This window comes from Thalassophryne amazonica, chromosome 20, assembly GCF_902500255.1.
Source record: "Thalassophryne amazonica chromosome 20, fThaAma1.1, whole genome shotgun sequence".
NCBI classification, from domain to species: domain Eukaryota; kingdom Metazoa; phylum Chordata; class Actinopteri; order Batrachoidiformes; family Batrachoididae; genus Thalassophryne; species Thalassophryne amazonica.
In genome coordinates this window covers 1,797,011-1,820,067 of record NC_047122.1, presented here as the reverse complement: position 1 = coordinate 1,820,067, position 23,057 = coordinate 1,797,011, and the positions used below count along the sequence as shown (strand labels likewise).

The 23,057-nt window shown below is 43.7% G+C and overlaps 1 protein-coding gene across 2 annotated transcripts in view; it reads right to left on the bottom strand.

Moving 5' to 3' along the window:
* Positions 1-23,057, bottom strand: part of LOC117501569 (retinoic acid receptor beta-like) — a 956,089-nt gene that overhangs the window by 349,673 nt on the left and 583,359 nt on the right. For both annotated transcript variants that reach the window (XM_034160474.1, XM_034160475.1), the window contains exon 4: positions 16,915-17,075. In XM_034160474.1, coding sequence (XP_034016365.1) covers positions 16,915-17,075 — 161 coding nt within the window. The remainder of the gene's footprint in view (positions 1-16,914; positions 17,076-23,057) is intronic.

Genomic DNA, 23,057 nt, shown 5'->3' with positions numbered 1-23,057 from the left:
GGTGGGTGGACTCATTTACATTTTGAGCAAAGCCAATTGAGTCTAATAATAGATTAAATGCAGTGTTGAGGCTGTCATTCTCAGCATCTGTGTGGATGTTAAAATCGCCCACTATAATTATCTTATCTGAGCTAAGCACTAAGTCAGACAAAAGGTCTGAAAATTCACAGAGAAACTCACATTAACGACCAGGTGGACGATAGATAATAACAAATAAAACTGGTTTTTGGGACTTCCAATTTGGATGGACAAGACTAAGAGTCAAACTTTCAAATGAATTAAAGCTCTGTCTGGATTTTTGATTAATTAATAAGCTGGAATGGAAGATTGCTGCTAATCCTCCGCCTCGGCCGGTGCTACGAGCATTCTGACAGTTAGTGTGACTCGGGGGTGTTGACTCATTTAAACTAACATATTCATCCTGCTGTAACCAGGTTTCTGTTAGGCAGAATAAATCAATATGTCGATCAATTATTATATCATTTACTAACAGGGACTTAGAAGAGAGAGACCTAATGTTTAATAGACCACATTTAACTGTTTTAGTCTGTGGTGCAGTTGAAGGTGCTGTATTATTTTTTCTTTTTGAATTTTTATGCTTAAATAGATTTTTGCTGGTTATTGGTGGTCTGGGAGCAGGCACCGTCTCTACGGGGATGGGGTAATGAGGGGATGGCAGGGGGAGAGAAGCTGCAGAGAGGTGTGTAAGACTACAACTCTGCTTCCTGGTCCCAACCCTGGATAGTCACAGTTTGGAGGATTTAAGAAAATTGGCCAGATTTCTAGAAATGAGAGCTGCTCCATCCAAAGTGGGATGGATGCCGTCTCTCCTAACAAGACCAGGTTTTCCCCAGAGGCTTTGCCAATTATCTATGAAGCCCACCTCATTTTTTGGACACCACTCAGACAGCCAGCAATTCAAGGAGAACATGCGGCTAAACATGTCACTCCCGGTCCGATTGGGGAGGGGCCCAGAGAAAACTACAGAGTCCGACATTGTTTTTGCAAAGTTACACACCGATTCAATGTTAATTTTAGTGACCTCCGATTGGCGTAACCGGGTGTCATTACTGCCCACGTGAATTACAATCTTACCAAATTTACGCTTAGCCTTAGCCAGCAGTTTCAAATTTCCTTCAATGGCGCCTGCTCTGGCCCCCGGAAGACAATTGACTATGGTTGCTGGTGTCGCTAACTTCACATTTCTCAAAACAGAGTCGCCAATAACCAGAGTTTGATCCTCGGCGGGTGTGTCGCCGAGTGGGGAAAAACGGTTAGAAATGTGAACGGGTTGGCGGTGTACACGGGGCTTCTGTTTAGGGCTACGCTTCCTCCTCACAGTCACCCAGTCGGCCTGCTTTCCCGGCTGCTTGGGATCTGCTGGAAGGGAACTAACAGCGGCTAAGCTACCTTGTTCTGCACTGACTACAGGGGCCTGGCTAGCTGTAGGATTTTCCACGGTGCGGAGCCGAGTCTCCAATTCGCCCAGCCTGGCCTCCAAAGCTACGAATAAGCTACACTTATTACAAGTACCGTTACTGCTAAAGGAGGCCGAGGAATAACTAAACATTTCACACCCAGAGCAGAAAAGTGCGGGAGAGACAGGAGAAGCCGCCATGCTAAATCGGCTAAGAGCTAGTAGTTGCGCTAAGCTATCGGATTCCTAAAAACACACAAAGTGAATAATGTGTAAATAATTTAGAGGTGATTCAGCAGAGGGAGTGCTTTAGTTAAGGCACGTGAAGATTACACTGTGAAACAAATCGTTATCTAGTTAACTAGATCAATCTAACTGCGCAGATTAAACAGCTAACAGATACAGAAAAACACCGCTGTGCTCCGGAACAGGAAGTGATACAATACCGCAGTGAGAGCCAACCACCAGTAGAGGCAAGCAAGAGTCATGTTCATTTATCTATAATTAACTATTATTTATAAGAGTCATTTATCTTTGCAAAAACAGTGTGTTATATGATTGACAGATGTCATTATGATTTCAAATGTGTCTCACAGCTGATGGACAGTCTGGGCAGCCCCCCCCCCCCCACTCCACAGATAGGATTGTTTCTGGCTCTCTGGTGTCAATCATTGCTGACTGTAATCGACGTGTAAGTCACAAACACGAGTCAGCTCGTTGCACCATGGCGCCATATGTACTTGTCAATCAAAATCTGATGGTGCGATCAGCCATCACGTCGCTGACAAAGCCTCATTAATGTCCACAGAACAAGGGTGTGCACAACAACTGGAGGATGATCTCTGAGGACAGGACCGCTGGCTGGGCTGTTCAGTGGCGGGACACATGAGGGACTAAAGTACCCAGCTGGCACACAGACTTCAGCTCCCTGTGCCGTCAGGTTGAAGGCCCCCACTGGATTAGCATCCAGCCTGTATCAGGCCAGCAGAATGTTTGGGAGATTGAGGGCTGCAGCACTCTGGCTCAAGCTGACATCAGCTGAGACACAACAAGCTACTGAAGCCCTGAAATTGATGCAGAGTTTAGCGGTGTCGTGCATCAGTGCTTGCAGTCCTTGTTTGAGCACCCACTTTGATTTATGACACAGCTGCAGATCGGTTCTGATTTACTAAGACCCAAAATAACAAGTGCTAAATTGTGTGAGGAATCTGAATTTATACACTTTGGGGTGGAGACAGTTTTACGGGTGATTTACTGAGACAGCAGTCTGCAGGTGGGGATTTTGTGTGGGTTAATGGGTGTAAAACGCAAAATGTAATTCATTCAGAACTTACAGGTATGAGTCTTGAGCTTCATTATGCAGATAATTATTGTTCCATTGATACTATTTAAGCAAACTGGTGAATCATTATCCTGCATTCTGCCTTTGAAAAGCACACAGACAACGGTGCACACAAGACTCTCTGCATTCCACCAGCAGAATGCACAATAATGACTCACCAGTTTGCTTAAGTATCTTAGATTGAACAATAATTGTCTGTAATAGGAGCTTGTTTTTGTGTGTTTGTTTTAACAGCCAGTGCATGAGTGTGTTCGTGCACTGTGTCCTGTGAGCACAGCCATGATGTCCCACACAGACTCACAGATGTGCAGCTGTTGTTTCATGAGCAATGTGTGACATATCAGTGACAGGAATGATCAGGCGTGTCACTAAAATGTACATGTTACTTATGTTGACATCGTGTCGAACAAGAATTTTGAGTTATGCTGGTTTTTGTTGATCACATCAGAGTAATAGGTCGGCTTTGTAGCCAGCAGTACATGCTTATAGTATACAGTAGTGTTCAGAATAATAGTAGTGCTATGTGACTAAAAAGATTAATCCAGGTTTTGAGTATATTTCTTATTGTTACATGGGAACAAGGTACCAGTAGATTCTCACAAATCCAACAAGACCAAGCATTCATGATATGCACACTCTTAAGGCTATGAAATTGGGCTATTAGTAAAAAAAGTAGAAAAGGGGGTGTTCACGATAATAGTAGCATCTGCTGTTGACACTACAAACTCAAACCTGTTATGTTCAAACTGCTTTTTTATCAATCCTGTGAATCACTAAACTAGTATTTAGTTGTATAACCACAGTTTTTCATGATTTCTTCACATCTGCGAGGCATTAATTTTGTTGGTTTGGAACCAAGATTTTGCTGGTTACTAGTGTGCTTGGGGTCATTGTCTTGTTGAAACACCCATTTCAAGGGCATGTCCTCTTCAGCATAAGGCAACATGACCTCTTCAAGTATTTTGACATATCCAAACTGATCCTTGATACCTGGTATGTGATATATAGGCCCAACACCATAGTAGGAGAAACATGCCCATATCATGATGCTTGCATGACCATGCTTCACTGTCTTCACTGTGAACTGTGGCTTGAATTCAGAGTTTGGGGGTCGTCTCACAAACTGTCTGCAGCCCTTGGACCCAAAAAGAACAATTTAACTCTCATCAGTCCACAAAATATTCCTCCATTCCTCTTTAGGCCAGTTGATGTGTTCTTTGGCAAATTGTAACCTCTTCTGCACGTCTTTTATTTAACAGAGGGACTTTGTGGGGGATTCTTGCAAATAAATTAGCTTCACACAGGCGTCTTCTAACTGTCACAGCACTTACAGGTAACTCCAGACTGTCTTTGATCATCCTGGAGCTGATCAATGGGTGAGCCTTTGCCATTCTGGTTATTCTTCTATCCATTTTGATGGTTGTTTTTCGTTTTCTTCCACGCATCTCGTTTTTTTTTTTTTTTTTTTTTCCATTTTAAAGCATTAGAGATCATTGTAGATGAACAGCCTATAATTTTCTGCACCTGCGTATAAGTTTTCCCCTCTCCAATCAACTTTTTAATCAAACTACGCTGTTCTTCTGAACAATGTCTTTAACGTCCCATTTTCCTCAGGCTTTCAAAGAGAAAAGCATGTTCAACAGGTGCTGGCTTCATCCTTAAATAGGGGACACCTGATTCACACCTGTTTGTTCCACAAAATTGATGAACTCACTGACTGAATGCCACACTACTATTATTGTGAACACCCCCTTTTCTACTTTTGTTTACTAATAGCCCAATTTCACAGCCTTAAGAGTGTGCATATCATGAATGCTTGGTCTTGTTGGATTTGTGAGAATCTACTGACTCTACTGGCACCTTGTTTCCCATGTAACAATAAGAAATATACTCAAAACCTGGAATAAGGTTTTTAGTCACATAGCACTACTATTATTCTGAACACTACTGTATAGTATATACTTATAACATCACGCCACACGAGGTGGAATACTTCTAATTTTGAACTATGCCATTTCCATTGTAGACCTCTAGCCTTATGCTTAAGGTCACACAAGTAATCATTAAACCAAGGTGAGTGTGTATTGGGGGGTATGATTTTAATAAAGGTGGTGCAATCATGTTGAGTGTAGTTTTGAGTGCTGAGTTTAAACTATCCACAAGTTTGTCTACTGACTGGACATTTGCCAAATGTGAAGCTAAGACATCAGGCAGTCTAGCTTCGAGTTCAGTCTTAGTTGAAGAGTTGATGCATTACCATAGTTATATATAAGGTTGTTGTTCCACTAAACACGGCAGCAAAACTGTAAACCTAACAAGTGAGTGATCAGAGGCCAGTGATGCAAGAGGCATGATATCAGTGTTCGTGACAGCAATACCACATGCAAAAACCAAATCCAGGGTATTTCCATTAATGTGCATCGAGTTATGAATGCACTGCTGAAATCCGAATGCATCCAACAATTTCAATAAATGATTCACAAAGGGGATCAGAAGGCTTATTTATATGAATGTTAAAGTTACCAATAATCAGAATGTTATCTGCACTAGTTGACAAATTAGAGATGAACACACCAAATTCACATGTAGACAGGTGCCCCGCCTTTCCAAATCATGTCAAATCAACTGAATTTACCCCGTGTGGACTACAATTAAGCTGTTGAAACATCTCAAGGATGATCAGTGGAAACAGGATGCACCTGATGGGGTATTGTGTGTAGAGGTTTGAGGATAAAAGTGAATTTCATTCATTTTATAATGAAGCTGTAACATTTAATAAAATGTAGAAAAAGTGCAGCGCTGTGAATACTTTTCAAATGCACTGTACTTCATTTATTAAGGCCAAAAGGAAATTTAGCAGGTGTTGATAGCATCTGTAATTTTTGTGTTTGAAACCTTGCAGTTAATTTATTTCACCTGACAGACTGCTGTTCCTGCAGATGAGATACTGCTGCCTCCTCATACAGATAAGAAAAGGACATTCATTGTAAACATTAGGCATATTTAAGCAGTTAATTGTTTACTTTGTGCTTGTTAAAAATAAATGTCTCCGTGTGTAACAGGTGGACCACAGTTCTGCACTGAGTATATGTGCTGCTATGATACATAGTGGCACATACATCACATGAGCAGCACATGAGGTTAAGTTTTGATATGACACGTTTATTCATGCCTGGTAATCTTCATATATGTTCCATATACTGTTTGTACATTGTATAACCCTAGTCCTTTAAATAAGGTTTATAATATAATGATGGTTATGTCTAAAAGGGGGGTGGTCAATGGCCCGGCAAACCAAGGTGATGTACTCTGACCCTAGCCCTGTGTTTATGACGTTACATTCCCAAACCCTGTGATGCAGAGAGGACACGCACATCCAAAAAACATGAAAAGCGTGCTGGATCAAAAGCGCTCCACAGCGCTCCACCACAGCGCTCCCATGCAAAAAAAGCTTTAAAAATAAAAGATGTGACATTTTGGGAAGACTGCCCTTCCCCAAACCCTACCTTGGTAGGAAGGGATGTGATTGATGCTACTCAGGACACTAAAGTTAGAAAATGTGGTAGTAGTAGATGTAAAACTTGTAAATATATAGTAGAAGGGAACAGTTTCAGTAGTAATACCACAGGTAGACAGTACAAGGTTAGCTCACGTGAAACAAATCAAATCAATTTTATTTATATAGCGCCAAATCACAACAAACAGTTGCCCCAAGGCGCTTTATATTGTAAGGCAAAAGCCATACAATAATTACAGAAAATCCCCAACGGTCAAAACGACCCCCTAGGAGCAAGCACTTGGCGACAGTGGAAAGGAAAAACTCCCTTTTAACAGGAAGAAACCTCCAGCAGAACCAGGCTCTTCTGCTGGGACTGCTGGGGCTGAGGGAGAGAACCAGGAAAAAGACATGCTGTGGAGGGGAGCAGAGATCGATCACTAATGATTAAATGCAGAGTGGTGCATACAGAGCAAAAAGAGGTGAATAAAAAGAAACACTGGGTGCAGATAATTATAGTGGGCGATTTTAACATCCACACAGATGCTGAGAATGACAGCCTCAACACTGCATTTAATCTATTATTAGACTCTATTGGCTTTGCTCAAAAAGTAAATGAGTCCACCCACCACTTTAATCATATCTTAGATCTTGTTCTGACTTATGGTATGGAAATAGAAGACTTAACAGTATTCCCTGAAAACTCCCTTCTGTCTGATCATTTTTTAATAACATTTACATTTACTCTGATGGACTACCCAGCAGTAGGGAATAAGTTTCATTACACTAGAAGTCTTTCAGAAAGTGCTGTAACTAGGTTTAAGGATATGATTCCTTCTTTATGTTCTCTAATGCCATATAACAACACAGTGCAGAGTAGCTACCTAAACTCTGTAAGGGAGATAGAGTATCTCGTCAATAGTTTTACATCCTCATTGAAGACAACTTTTGATGCTGTAGCTCCTCTGAAAAAGAGAGCTTTAAATCAGAAGTGTCTGACTCCATGGTATAACTCTCAAACTCGTAGCTTAAAGCAGATAACCCGTAAGTTGGAGAGGAAATGGCGTCTCACTAATTTAGAAGATCTTCACTTAGCCTGGAAAAAGAGTCTGTTGCTCTATAAAAAAGCCCTCCGTAAAGCTAGGACATCTTTCTACTCATCACTAATTGAAGAAAATAAGAACAACCCCAGGTTTCTTTTCAGCACTGTAGCCAGGCTGACAAAGAGTCAGAGCTCTATTGAGCTGAGTATTCCATTATCTTTAACTAGTAATGAGTTCATGACTTTCTTTGCTAACAAAATTTAACTATTAGAGAAAAAATTACTCATAACCATCCCAAAGACGTATCGTTATCTTTGGCTGCTTTCAGTGATGCCGGTATTTGGTTAGACTCTTTCTCTCCGATTGTTCTGTCTGAGTTATTTTCATTAGTTACTTCATCCAAACCATCAACATGTTTATTAGACCCCATTCCTACCAGGCTGCTCAAGGAAGCCCTACCATTATTTAATGCTTCGATCTTAAATATGATCAATCTATCTTTGTTAGTTGGCTATGTACCACAGGCTTTTAAGGTGGCAGTAATTAAACCATTACTTAAAAAGCCATCACTTGACCCAGCTATCTTAGCTAATTATAGGCCAATCTCCAACCTTCCTTTTCTCTCAAAAATTCTTGAAAGGGTAGTTGTAAAACAGCTAACTGATCATCTGCAGAGGAATGGTCTATTTGAAGAGTTTCAGTCAGGTTTTAGAATTCATCATAGTACAGAAACAGCATTAGTGAAGGTTACAAATGATCTTCTTATGGCCTCGGACAGTGGACTCATCTCTGTGCTTGTTCTGTTAGACCTCAGTGCTGCTTTTGATACTGTTGACCATAAAATTTTATTACAGAGATTAGAGCATGCCATAGGTATTAAAGGCACTGCGCTGCGGTGGTTTGAATCATATTTGTCTAATAGATTACAATTTGTTCATGTAAATGGGGAATCTTCTTCACAGACTAAAGTTAATTATGGAGTTCCACAAGGTTCTGTGCTAGGACCAATTTTATTCACTTTATATATGCTTCCCTTAGGCAGTATTATTAGACGGTATTGCTTAAATTCTCATTGTTACACAGATGATACCCAGCTTTATCTATCCATGAAGCCAGAGGACACACACCAATTAGCTAAACTGCAGGATTGTCTTACAGACATAAAGACATGGATGACCTCTAATTTCCTGCTTTTAAACTCAGATAAAACTGAAGTTATTGTTCTTGGCCCCACAAATCTTAGAAACATGGTGTCTAACCAGATCCTTACTCTGGATGGCATTACCCTGACCTCTAGTAATACTGTGAGAAATCTTGGAGTCATTTTTGATCAGGATATGTCATTCAAAGCGCATATTAAACAAATATGTAGGACTGCTTTTTTGCATTTACGCAATATCTCTAAAATCAGAAAGGTCTTGTCTCAGAGTGATGCTGAAAAACTAATTCATGCATTTATTTCCTCTAGGCTGGACTATTGTAATTCATTATTATCAGGTTGTCCTAAAAGTTCCCTAAAAAGCCTTCAGTTAATTCAAAATGCTGCAGCTAGAGTGCTGACGGGGACTAGAAGGAGAGAGCATATCTCACCCATATTGGCCTCTCTTCATTGGCTTCCTGTTAATTCTAGAATAGAATTTAAAATTCTTCTTCTTACTTATAAGGTTTTGAATAATCAGGTCCCATCTTATCTTAGGGACCTCATAGTACCATATCACCCCAATAGAGCGCTTCGCTCTCAGACTGCAGGCTTACTTGTAGTTCCTAGGGTTTGTAAGAGTAGAATGGGAGGCAGAGCCTTCAGCTTTCAGGCTCCTCTCCTGTGGAACCAGCTCCCAATTCAGATCAGGGAGACAGACACCCTCTCTACTTTTAAGATTAGGCTTAAAACTTTCCTTTTTGCTAAAGCTTATAGTTAGGGCTGGATCAGGTGACCCTGAACCATCCCTTAGTTATGCTGCTATAGACTTAGACTGCTGGGGGGTTCCCATGATGCACTGAGTGTTTCTTTCTCTTTTTGCTCTGTATGCACCACTCTGCATTTAATCATTAGTGATCGATCTCTGCTCCCCTCCACAGCATGTCTTTTTCCTGGTTCTCTCCCTCAGCCCCAACCAGTCCCAGCAGAAGACTGCCCCTCCCTGAGCCTGGTTCTGCTGGAGGTTTCTTCCTGTTAAAAGGGAGTTTTTTCCTTCCCACTGTAGCCAAGTGCTTGCTCACAGGGGGTCGTTTTGACCGTTGGGGTTTTACATCATTATTGTATGGCCTTGCCTTACAATATAAAGCGCCTTGGGGCAACTGTTTGTTGTGATTTGGCGCTATATAAAAAAAATAAAATTGATTGATTGATTGATCATGGAAACAGAAATGACAAGCGCTACAAAAAATATAATTTACTTGATTATCTGCAAATAAATGACAGAGGCTTAGTAAAATGTGTGATTTATTTTTATACCATCACTTTTGCTCATATGGTCATAGTGCAGATGACATTGCTGTAATGCCTATAGAGGATTTGGAAGAAGGTGAATGCCTTAGCTTAGTTTCAAAACGATTACAAAGGGAGGAATACTGGTACAAGGAACTAGCCACAATTTATCCGTACGGGCTTAACGACAATGTAAAAAAACTAGGTAATGTTTCTAAAAAAGATATTGAAAATATTGTAGCATGAGGTACTTTAACAAAAACAATGTAAGTTCAAAAATGATCAGGGAAGCGAAAGAGATGACACACTACTACAAAGACAGATTCAGAACTTATGGCCCGGTCCCACTGGGGAGAGGATTAATTGTGCATGACTTGAGTATACAAATATCGGGCATTGGTTGTCATCCGCAACAAAATTGGCCAAAAATGACAAATGTCTCAGTATGAATTACAGATATATTAATAATGTATAGCGAATATATGACGAACAATCACAGGTGTATGATGCATGTATTGAGAATGCATTGCGCACGTGAGGCGGCAACAGCGGTTGTATGGTGCGTGTGCGGCATATGCATTGCAGTCATAACAGAAGCACACTCGGGCCTGTTGGCATCACTATTCACACCAACACCACAGCCTCTGGAGCAATTGCTGGAACTGGACATGTTGATTGGTATGTTGTTGGATGGCAGCAACTATCACACTACGTCTTAGGGGATCCATAACTACATCTGTACGTCTCCACAGCTGGACTGGCAATGACTGGCAGGTATGTCGATTTCTGTTTGTTATGCATTTGCAGATTGTCTGCAAATCTGATGCAAAGCAGACGTAATACAAATGCTTTATTCGTGGCCAATCTGTATGCATTCGCACAACTAATTTTAGTATGTGATGTGGACGTGATAGGCACGCTATATATCCATTTTACACACTGTTCCAGTCCGCTGCCAAGCCGCAATACCCCATCAGTTGCGGATATCAGAGAATAACGGCGGATATACAGCGCATAGATTGAGTATGCATTGTGTGTGTAAGGCGGATGTCATCCGCAACCAAAATTTTGTGCAGCTCAAAAAACCTGGCAACGGAAAAACGTGCCTCTGCGAATACTTGTGGACGTGTGCTGATGTTTCACGGATATTGTGGATGTTTGGCGAATATGAACCAATTTTGTATGCGTCATACACAAATCTTCCTAAACCCCAGTGGGACTGGGCCCTTAGATTAAGAGAACTTGTTAGCAATCACAATAGACCTGGGTTAGTACATAAACTTATCACATTAATCTTTTTGGTTTTACAATGAAAACTGGGCATCCTAATAGCTTTCGCAAATACAATACTTTTAGAACAAAGATAACTCATTTTTATTCTTCTTACCATAAAAGATTTAGCTAGATTTAGGTTGGGTTTAAAAAAAACAGAAATAAACTACAATAATCAAGGTTGGCTCTCACTGCGGTATTGTATCACTTCCTGTTCCGGAGCACAGCGGTGTTTTGCTGTATCTGTTAGCTGTTTAATCTGTGCAGTTAGATTGATCTAGTTAACTAGATAATGATTTGTTTCACAGTGTAATCTTTACGTGCCTTAACTAAAGCACTCCCTCTGCTGAATCACCTCTAAATTATTTACACATTATTCACTTTGCGTGTTTTTAGGAATCCGCTAGCTTAGCGTAGCTACTAGCTCTTAGCCGATTTAGCATGGCGGCTTCTCCTGTCTCTCCCGCACTTTTCTGCTCTGGGTGTGAAATGTTTAGTTATTCCTCGGCCTCCTTTAGCAGTAACGGTACTTGTAATAAGTGTATCTTATTCGTAGCTGTGGAGGCCAGGCTGGGCGAATTGGAGACTCGGCTCCGCACCGTGGAAAATTCTACAGCTAGCCAGGCCCCTGTAGTCGGTGCAGACCAAGGTAGCTTAGCCGCCGTTAGTTACCCCCTGGCATATCCCGAGCAGCCGGGAAAGCAGGCTGACTGGGTGACTGTGAGGAGGAAGCGTAGCCCTAAACAGAAGCCCCGTGTACACCGCCAACCCGTTCACATCTCTAACCGTTTTTCCCCACTTGACGACACACCCGCCGAGGATCAAACTCTGGTTATTGGCGACTCTGTTTTGCGAAATGTGAAGTTAGCGACACCAGCAACCATAGTCAATTGTCTTCCGGGGGCCAGAGCAGGCGACATTGAAGGAAATTTGAAACTGCTGGCTAAGGCTAAGTGTAAATTTGGTAAGATTGTAATTCACATCGGCAGTAATGACACCCGGTTACGCCAATCGGAGGTCACTAAAATTAACATTAAATCGGTGTGTAACTTTGCAAAAACAATGTCGGACTCTGTAGTTTTCTCTGGGCCCCTCCCCAATCGGACCGGGAGTGACATGTTTAGCCGCATGTTCTCCTTGAATTGCTGGCTGTCTGAGTGGTGTCCAAAAAATGAGGTGGGCTTCATAGATAATTGGCAAAGCTTCTGGGGAAAACCTGGTCTTGTTAGGAGAGACGGCATCCATCCCACTTTGGATGGAGCAGCTCTCATTTCTAGAAATCTGGCTAATTTTCTTAAATCCTCCAAACCGTGACTATCCAGGGTTGGGACCAGGAAGCAGAGTTGTAGTCTTACACACCTCTCTGCAGCTTCTCTCCCCCTGCCATCCCCTCATTACCCCATCCCCGTAGAGACGGTGCCTGCTCCCAGACTACCAATAACCAGCAAAAAATCTATTTAAGCATAAAAATTCAAAAAGAAAAAAATAATATAGCACCTTCAACTGCACCACAGACTAAAACAGTTAAATGTGGTCTATTAAACATTAGGTCTCTCTCTTCTAAGTCCCTGTTGGTAAATGATATAATAATTGATCAACTAATTCATGCATTTATTTCCTCTAGGCTGGACTATTGTAATTCATTATTATCAGGTTGTCCTAAAAGTTCCCTAAAAAGCCTTCAGTTAATTCAAAATGCTGCAGCTAGAGTGCTGACGGGGACTAGAAGGAGAGAGCATATCTCACCCATATTGGCCTCTCTTCATTGGCTTCCTGTTAATTCTAGAATAGAATTTAAAATTCTTCTTCTTACTTATAAGGTTTTGAATAATCAGGTCCCATCTTATCTTAGGTACCTCGTAGTACCATATCACCCCAATAGAGCGCTTCGCTCTCAGACTGCAGGCTTACTTGTAGTTCCTAGGGTTTGGAAGAGTAGAATGGGAGGCAGAGCCTTCAGCTTTCAGGCTCCTCTCCTGTGGAACCAGCTCCCAATTCAGATCAGGGAGACAGATACCCTCTCTACTTTAAGATTAGGCTTAAAACTTTCCTTTTTGCTAAAGCTTATAGTTAGGGCTGGATCAGGTGACCCTGAACCATCCCTTAGTTATGCTGCTATAGACGTAGACTGCTGGGGGTTCCCATGATGCACTGTTTCTTTCTCTTTTTGCTCTGTATGCACCACTCTGCATTTAATCATTAGTGATCGATCTCTGCTCCCCTCCACAGCATGTCTTTTTCCTGGTTCTCTCCCTCAGCCCCAACCAGTCCCAGCAGAAGACTGCCCCTCCCTGAGCCTGGTTCTGCTGGAGGTTTCTTCCTGTTAAAAGGGAGTTTTTCCTTCCCACTGTAGCCAAGTGCTTGCTCACAGGGGGTCGTTTTGACCGTTGGGGTTTTACATCATTATTGTATGGCCTTGCCTTACAATATAAAGCGCCTTGGGGCAACTGTTTGTTGTGATTTGGCGCTATATAAAAAAAAAATTGATTGATTGATTGATCAGGGTGAGGTCCTGATAAACTCAGCTACACAGCCACTCAGTCCCAAATGCAAGCCACCTGGAAGGAAAAAAAAAAGACAGGACAGAAAACAGAAACAGAAGGCAGCCAGGCCCCCCCAGCCACACAACAGCACCCCAGCCTCACGGGAAGCCTCCCGGCGACCACACAAACCCGGCCCAGGAGAAACACCCCCCTCCAGGGGCCATGGCTGGAAACCGTATCTGCATTCGTCTTCCAACAGAATGGTTGATGTCTTCTCCTCTGGCTGCATCTTTGCCTTTGTTTCTGTCAGTCACTTAGCACAGGTGTGGCCAGGAGTTCTTAAACCTGTGCGGTCAGCCTTTGTCCAACCATGTTCAGTCTAATTAGTCATAAAACAAAAAAGACAAACATAAACAACCAAACCACCCCCCCCCTCCCCAGGGGACCGTTCCATCAACCCCGGGAAGGGGAGAAAAGAAAAACCCAAACTTAAGCTTGCAAATGAAAATGCTAACACCCCCTCCCCCCTCCCCAGAGGACCGTTCCATCAAACCCCGGGAAGGGGAGAAAAGAAAAACAACCCAAACGTAAGCTAACAAATAAAAACACTAACACCCCCCCCCCCTCCCCAGAGGACCGTTCCATCAAACCCCGGGAAGGGGAGAAAAGAAAAACAACCCAAACTTAAGCTAACAAATAAAAACACTAACACCCCCCCCCCCTTAACGACATGTAGGGACCAACACCCCCCAGAGGACATCCCGCCAGCTCCAGGAGTAATAACCACAGCCGAGGTCCCTCTGGGATCCAATGTCACCCACGGGGACTCCCAGCGCCTCCCAGAGGACCATTCCATCAACCCCAGGAGACGCCTCCCCTCATGACCAACGGACCCAGCCCCGGCCGTCTATGGCTAGATGGACCCACAGCCCTTTCCCCCCCAGAGGACACCACAGTCAAACCCTGAGGGTGGAAACTGGGGGGAAAAACAAAAGGAGAAAAAAAAAGCATACAAACAAAACAACCCCAATCCCACCCCCTTGGCGCAGTGGAAACTGGAAGCACGTCCAGTGTCACCAACCGTGACTATACCCCAGAAGCCAACCGGGAGGAGTGGAACAGCGGTTATGGCAGACGGCACAAAACAGCGCCACTCCTCCGACTTCTAAACCAGCCACCAGCTGCGGGTATATCCCACTGCCCCAAACCTCAGCCACGCCGATGGCAGATGGCTCAAAGCTGTGCTGAAGCCGGAGGTGGAACAGGGAAACAACAAACAAAAACACCCCCCCCCCCCCCAGGTGCAGAGGTTACCTGGGAAATGCCCAGCATAACCAAACTGCACCACTCCAGCAACGCTGACACTGCGGCTCACCCGGCTGGAGTCAGAGGAGAAGAGAGGGAACAAAAAGAAAATACCCCAACCCCCCCCCTCCCCTCCCGGGTGCAGAGGTTACCTGGGAAACGCCCAGCATAACCAAACTGCACCACTCCAGCAACGCCGACTCTACGGCTCACCCGGCTGGAGTCAGAGGAGAAGAGAGGGCATAACAAAAAACAAAACAAAAAGAAAAAACAACCCAATTACCCCCCATCACCCCCCAGGGGACCGTCCCATCAAACCCTGGGAGGTGAAACTAAAAGAAATAAAAAGAAAGACTAACAGACTAACATAAAGTTGCTTGGGTCCTTTTTGTGCTCCAAACAGACTGCAGGGACACGACCCCAGACACTAATACTGGAAAACAAAAAATAAAATCCCACACAAAAACCAACTCAAAAAACACCCACACAAAATGAACACTCACAAAACTAATAAGTGATTTATACCATCAAGCTCAAACAAATGGAACACACCTGTTCCAACTTAAGAGCTTGACGGTAATGTGACTCAGTCACCAACAGAGGGAGCCAGAGTGCTAAAAATGGAAAAACCCTCTTTGGTGACAGAGAAAACAAACGAGCTGCTTTTCTGTGCACAGCTGTGAGCAACACACAACCAAAAATGTGATTCAACTAAATAACACCGGAGCTGACACAACAGATGCAGTAGCTATCATTACCCGGGGAAACGGGGCTATGACTGTAACACAGGAAGCACCGCGATCCGTGCCACAGAGCTCCGCCGTGCGTGTTCACCCATTACAGACCCACTCCTGCAGCTCCCGTTCAAACCTCTTATCCGGTCGAAGTGCGACGCGAAGCCGTCGCCAGTCACACTCCACCACGACCCACGGATAAGGCACACACAGGAACACGGCTGCACGAGCGCTCAAATCAGTATTCAGTAATGGGTTCTCCAACACGCACCATCCGGGCGGAGAGCACCCGCAACTGATCCGGATAACTTCTGAATGTCAGCTGCCGCCTTCCCGGCGCGTTACCGTCTCTGCTACCGCTGGGTCCGTGATGTTTGGCCAGAGACTACTGTTATGTGTCGGACGCAGCCCGGAGAACCGACCAGCGTTTGAAGGACCCAGTATAAAATAAGCAGAGCACGGTACAAAGGATAACAGAGTTTAATGAACATAACAGTGCTGTGAAAAATATAAAAGTGCGCGGTCTGGTGTGGTGGATTGCGGTGCGCTCCCAGCAGCGCTAACGGTCCGGAGCCAGAACTGGTTCGGACCCAAGGACCCCGCCGACACCCCCCAGGTGGCCGCGACAAACCGAGTCTGTGAAAGAAGGAATCATTATGTGAGTCCACACTCAACACACAGAGAGAACGCTCAAAGGTGCACAAACAGCAAACACTTCCTGGCTTAATTACTAATCAGCTTCCCACCCTGCAGGCATGGAACATCCAGTTCACAAACTCACTGCAGCGGAAGCTGATTTAAACGACCAACATACAGCTCAATATAATAAGGTGTGAGGGACACCACATTTACTGACTGTATAAATGTTAGTCACAAAATCTAACGTACCTCAGGAAGTGTGCTGACGAGCATGAGACCTCACCCTCTCCTCTTTCACAGACCATGCATCAAACCTGGACGTTCTCTGCATCCACTGATGATGAGATGGCTCCCGAGACGACGATCTCACCCATCTGGTCACAAGGTCGAGTCTCTGGCAAATACACACTGTGTACTCCAGTCTTAAATGCCACCATGTTCCAATCCATGTAGATGCACCACAGCTGTGAGTCCTGATGAGCCGCAGGTGATCAGCCTCAGGTGATCAGGGTGAGGTCCTGATAAACTCAGCTACACAGCCACTCAGTCCCAAATGCAAGCCACCTGGAAGGAAAAACAAAAGACAGGACAGAAAACAGAAACAAAAGGCAGCCAGGCTCCCCCAGCCATACAACACGCTGAGCCACCGGCGGCACAGGATCATAGAGTGACAGTAATAGCTCATCATGTTTAGAAGGGTGACCTGAAACACAACAAAGATGTTTTTTCAGGCACTCCAGTGGCAGTGGACTCACCGTGGTGTACTTGCCAAGCTGGCAGAGGGAGGGGAAGGTTTCTTGATGGGCCTTTCGAATCTTTTCAATGATGGTTTCCAACTCAGCTGTCAGCTCGTAGCTCTCCGCCAGCTCTGGCTTCGGACTCTCCTTTTTCTTCTTATTCCGGTCATTTCGGACAGCTGAAGGAGAAAAAAAGACTGGGATTAGTGCCAGCAGTAAAAAGCAGCTCATCATGTAAGTCCCTTCGGCTGCTCCCTTGTTTGCACTCGGGGTCGCCACAGCAAATCCAAGGTGGATCATACTGGATTGAAATAACACCAAAGACAAATTTAGAAAAATGTAAATTTCAATTCAATTTATTTCATTTATATAGCGCCAAATCACAACAGAGTTGCCTCAAAGCGCTTCACACAGGTAAGGTCGAACCTTACTAACCCCCAGAGCAACAGTGCTAAGGAAAAACTCCCTCTGAGGAAGAAACCCCAAGCAGACCAGACTCAAAGGGGTGACCCTCTGCTTGGGCCATGATACAAACATAAATTACAGAACAATTCACAGAACAGTTCACGGACGAATATACAAGAAATGCTATTGGCGCACAGGACAGCAGGATCGCCAACACGAATACAACTCCCATCTCTGGATGGAGCTGCACCTTAAACAGAGAAAAAACAGAATCAGGCATCAGAAAGACAAAAATTACTGTATAATTTGCCAGCATTAATCAATAAGAAAAATAGTGAAATACTAAGGTGTTCGCCGGGCACTAGCCCTAAACTTCACTAAAAGACCCAGAATTTATGTAAAGTTGAGGCCGCAGCACGCTCCAATTACTAATAAATGAATTAAAAGAGTAAAAAGCGTAAAAGCAAAACTGTGCCAGTATGCTAGCCATGTGAAAGGGAAAATAAGCGCATCTTAAGTCTGGACTTGAAAGTCTCCACAGAATCTGACTGTTTTATTGATGCAGGGAGATCATTCCACAGAACAGGGGCACGATAAGAGAAACCTCTGTGACCCGCAGACTTCTTATTCACCTTAGGGACACAATGTAGTCCTGCACCCTGAGAACGCAAAGTTCGGGCCGTTACGTAGGGTTTAAGTAGTTCAGCTAAGTAGGGAGGTGCCAGTCTGTGAATAATTTTACAGGTTAGTAGCGGAACCTTAAAATCTGATCTCACTGGGACAGGAAGCCAGTGAAGGGATGCCAAAATGGATGTAATGTGGTCAAACTTTCTGCTTCGTGTCAAAAGTCTGGCTGCAGCATTATGAACCAATTGGAGACCCCTAATGCTAGATTGCGGTAAACCAGAAAATAGAACATTGCAGTAGTCCAGTCTAGAAGAGATAAATGCATGGATCAGTGTCTCAGCATCAGCCATAGACATAGACTCCAAGGTTCCTCACTTTGTCAGTGTGATGTATGACACACGAGCCGAGAATGAGCGTTAACTGGTCAAATTGATGCTGATGTCTCACTGAACCAAGAACCATCATTTCAGTCTTATCAGTGTTGTGTGGGCCGCTGAAGAGGAGGTACTGCTGGCCCACCACCACCAGAGGGCGCCCTGCTTGGAGTGCGGGCTCCAAGCACGAGAGGGCGCCAGACCCAGAAGAAGTGACAGCTGTCACTCATCCTCTGCACCAGCTGTCACTCGTTATCATTACTACCATAAAAGCCGGACTGCAACTCCACCTCCCCGCCGAGAAAACGACTACCAGTACCAAGGTAATTTCTCTGCTGACTAACACTGTGTGTGTGTAATAACTTGAACCTCTATTGCAGCCGTTTTCCTGGAGTGTTGCCTTATCTGGAGGATTGGCGTTTGGTGTGACAGCGACGGCTTCGCCTCACACCCCATCACAGATAAGTGGTTGACCAGGAGCTGCACGAGTGTGTGTGATTTGGAGGTGGAGGTGCTCCCTCCCAACTGTGTTTGGACTGTAAATTACTGAGTGTGCGGACTCACACTCATACATCATCTTTCTGTTTTCTGCCAGCAGTACCAGGGTCGACAGCCGAAGACAGAGGCCACCTGGGGACTCGGGACTTGGCGGCTCCGGTGTTCTTCAGACCGTTGGTGGTGCAGGCCGTGTGGGACGCGGCTTCTCTCTCGTCGGGCGTCTTCTATCTTCGAGCCTGCCCACACGTCACCTGGTGTTTATTGACTGTGAAAATTACGACACATTTCGTTGTGTATTATCACAACATTAAATTGTTACCTTTTGGCTTACTCATTGTCCGTTCATTTGCGCCCCCTGTTGTGGGTCCGTGCTACGACACCTTCCAACAATCAGAGTTTAAAAGTAGGAAGTTTCTAGACATCCAACCTCAAGTTGGATGTCTAGATATACATTTTATACATGCTTCCCTTAGGCAGTATTATTAGACAGCATTGCTTAAATTTTCATTGTTACGCAGATGATAACCAGCTTTATGTATCCATGAAGCCAGAGGACACACACCAATTAGTTAAACTGCATGATTGTCTTACAGACATAAAGACATGGATGACCTCTAATTTCCTGCTTTTAAACTCAGATAAAACTGAAGTTATTGTACTTGGCCCCACAAATCTTAGAAACATGGTGTCTAACCAGATCTTTACTCTAGATGGCATTACCCTGACCTCTAGTAATACTGTGAGAAATCTTGGAGTCATTTTTGATCAGGATATGTCATTCAAAGCGCATATTAAACAAATATGTAGGACTGCTTTTTTGCATTTACGCAATATCTCTAAAATCAGAAAGGTCTTGTCTCAGAGTGATGCTGAAAAACTAATTCATGCATTTATTTCCTCTAGGCTGGACTATTGTAATTCATTATTATCAGGTTGTCCTAAAAGTTCCCTAAAAAGCCTTCAGTTAATTCAAAATGCTGCAGCTAGAGTACTGACGGGGACTAGAAGGAGAGAGCATATTTCACCCATATTGGCTTCTCTTCATTGGCTTCCTGTTAATTCCAGAATAGAATTTAAAATTCTTCTTCTTACTTATAAGGTTTTGAATAATCAGGTCCCACCTTATCTTAGGGACCTCGTAGTACCATATCACCCCAATAGAGCACTCCCCTCCACAGCATGTCTTTTTCCTGGTTCTCTCCCTCAGCCCCAACCAGTCCCAGCAGAAGACTGCCCCTCCCTGAGCCTGGTTCTGCTGGAGGTTTCTACCTGTTAAAAGGGAGTTTTTCCTTCCCACTGTAGCCAAGTGCTTGCTCACAGGGGGTCGTTTTGACCGTTGGGGATTTTCTGTAATTATTATATGGCTTTTGCCTTACAATATAAAGCGCCTTGGGGCAACTGTTTGTTGTGATTTGGCGCTATATAAATAAAATTGATTTGATTTGATTTGATTTGATTTGAAGTTAGTTTTGGAGATGCAGCAAGTTTGTTATCTTCATTTTGAGACTTCCCATACCCCTGTCATACTAGAGCATGAATGGTCATTCTAACAACCTTTGTGCAATTCATGCTGCGTTTGAACTGCACTCGAACGCGTCGTACAGCATTTGTACAGCAGTCAGCACATTCGTGCAGCCAGAGCACATGCACTCTACATTTGTGTTTTGCTCGTACTGAAAAACATTTGAATGGCGGTTGAGTTGCAGTCATACCACATTTTTACTGCCGTACAAATGCCACATGGCAATTCGTATGCAATCCTGGTCAAATATCTCCACCATCCTTGCAGTCACACAAGAGCATGAATGAACATGAATGATGTACGAATGGATATGGGAACGTCATTTGTGCAATTTGACCTGCAGTCGAACTGCATTCAAGCTGCATTTGAAATCCTCGGACAGCATTCATGTGGCACTTAGGAAATGACCCCAAATTCGCATGGCTAACTCGAATGTAGAGAACAGGCACACTACCGTTGTGCCCCATTTGAACTGGGGAATATTTGTATAGCAGGTGTACTGCTGTGTGCATTCAAACAGGCATAGGAACTGGTCATGAAATGGCAACACACCAGCATTTGGAGCAGTCTGATCAATGGATCTGCATGCTCATTCAGGACATTATTCCATGATCATAGGCATTGCATATCAGTGCATCTCCTTGACGCAATGATGCGTGGTATGGCTGTCTGGACGGGGTCTAACAGTCATGCTAACATGATACTACAGATACATCCTCTGAAAGATGAGGAAGGCTGACAATGGATCTGTAATATTATGCACATTATGTGCACACCGCACAGAGCCTTTAACTAACCATGGCGCAGGGCACCGCGCAGCTGCACGTGATGTTACAGCTAAGATGATGCTCATAATACATATATGTTATGTAACCCATGAGAGGGCATGACCATGTATCTGGTCAGGTGAGCTGCGCAGCGAGTCAGTGCATCTCAGAGCTGCGCTGCACCGTGTACAGTTGAACGGGTTGTCACTGTGATGTTGAGCATCAAGTGCTGTGTTTGACTGTGACATAAAACAAGTTTAAAGACAAAAAATTAAAGATGACAAGTTGAATCTGTGGCCCGGATGAGGAAGAGGAGACTTTGGAGGGTGAAAAGTGGGCCATTTGCACTTTGGACTCAAATGTGCACATGCTGATGCAGGCACACATACACATGGACCGGCTTCCACTGGAGTGGAGCACACAATTGGAGTTAACATACACTTAAGGGGAAAACTTCAGTATCAACAAATTGGCTGGTGTGGCTTTTTCATTTTATTTTCAATTTTCGTGGAGATGAGCTGCATAAAAGCAGCATCGCATTTTGGATTCAAGAGCGCAAAGAGCACCATGTTTAGTTGCTTTGCAGTGGTTGGTGGTGGGGATGCTTACAAAGTTGTTTTTTTTTTCTTAAATCTGGCACAACTGTATAACTATAAATGACTATTCTCCACCCTTCACTGTAGGCCAGTCGGATATCTGCTCCAAATTACACCAGCAGTTTTACCAGCTCCAGGTTCCTATCAATGATGGACTAGTGGAGCACAGTCTATCCTCCTGGGCTGAAGGAATTGACGCAGAATTCACAGTTTGTCATGTTTTGCAGCAATGAGTGCAGCTTCTTGGTATTGCCTTTCTTCACCACTTCTTGGAAAACCCTCTGCAGTGTGGAACATGTTGACACGTCCGCCTGTCTCATGATTATGGCTCGGCTGGAACGTACTGGACAAAGTAATCCTGCCTACACCCTAAAGCTGATATAGTTGTATGGAAAAGGCCCCCCTGATAATTTCCATGATTTTCCTTGCATATAAATCATCACAGCAATTTCAGTTAAATATATCATATAGCAGACAAACATAACGATATTTGAGAAGTGAAATGAAATTTATAGGATTTACAGAAAATGTGGAATAATTCCTTAAACACAATTATGCAGGTGCATAAATCTGGGCACTCCAACAGAAAAAAATACATCAATATTTAGTTGATCCTCCTTTTGCAGAAATAACAGCCTCTAAATGCTTCCTATAGCTTCCTGGATTCTGGCTGAAGGTATTTTGGACCATTCTTCTTTACAAAACATCTCAGGTTTGTTGGTTTCCGAGCATGGACAGCCCGCTTAAAATCACACCACAGATTTTCAATAATATTCAGGTCTGGGGACTGAGATGGCCATTCCAGAACGTTGTACTTGTTCCTCTGCATGAATGCCTTAGTAGATTTTGAGCAGTGTTTGGAGTCGTTGTCTTGTTGAAAGATCCAGCCCCGGCGCAACTTCAACTTTGTCACTGATTCATGAACATTGTTCTCAAGAATCTGCTGATATTGACTGCATTCCATGTGACCCTCAACTTTAACAAGATTCCCAGTACCTGCACTGGCCACACAGCCCCACAGCATGATGGAACCACCTCCAAATTTTACTGTAGGTAGCAAGTGTTTTTCTTGGAATGCTGTGTTCTTTTTCAGCCATGCATACTGCCCCTTGTTATGTCCAAATAACTCAATTTTAGTTTCATCAGTCCACAACACCTTATTCCAAAATGAAGCTGGCTTGTACAAATGTGCTTTAGCATAGCTCAAGCAACTCTGTTTGTGGAGTGTACACAGAAAAGGCTTCCTCTGCATTATAGCATCATACAGCATCTTTTTGTGCAAAGTGCGCTGTATAGTTAAACGATGCACAGAGACACTAGCTGCAGCAAAATCATGTTGTAGGTCTTTGGAGCAGGTCTGTGGGTTGACTAT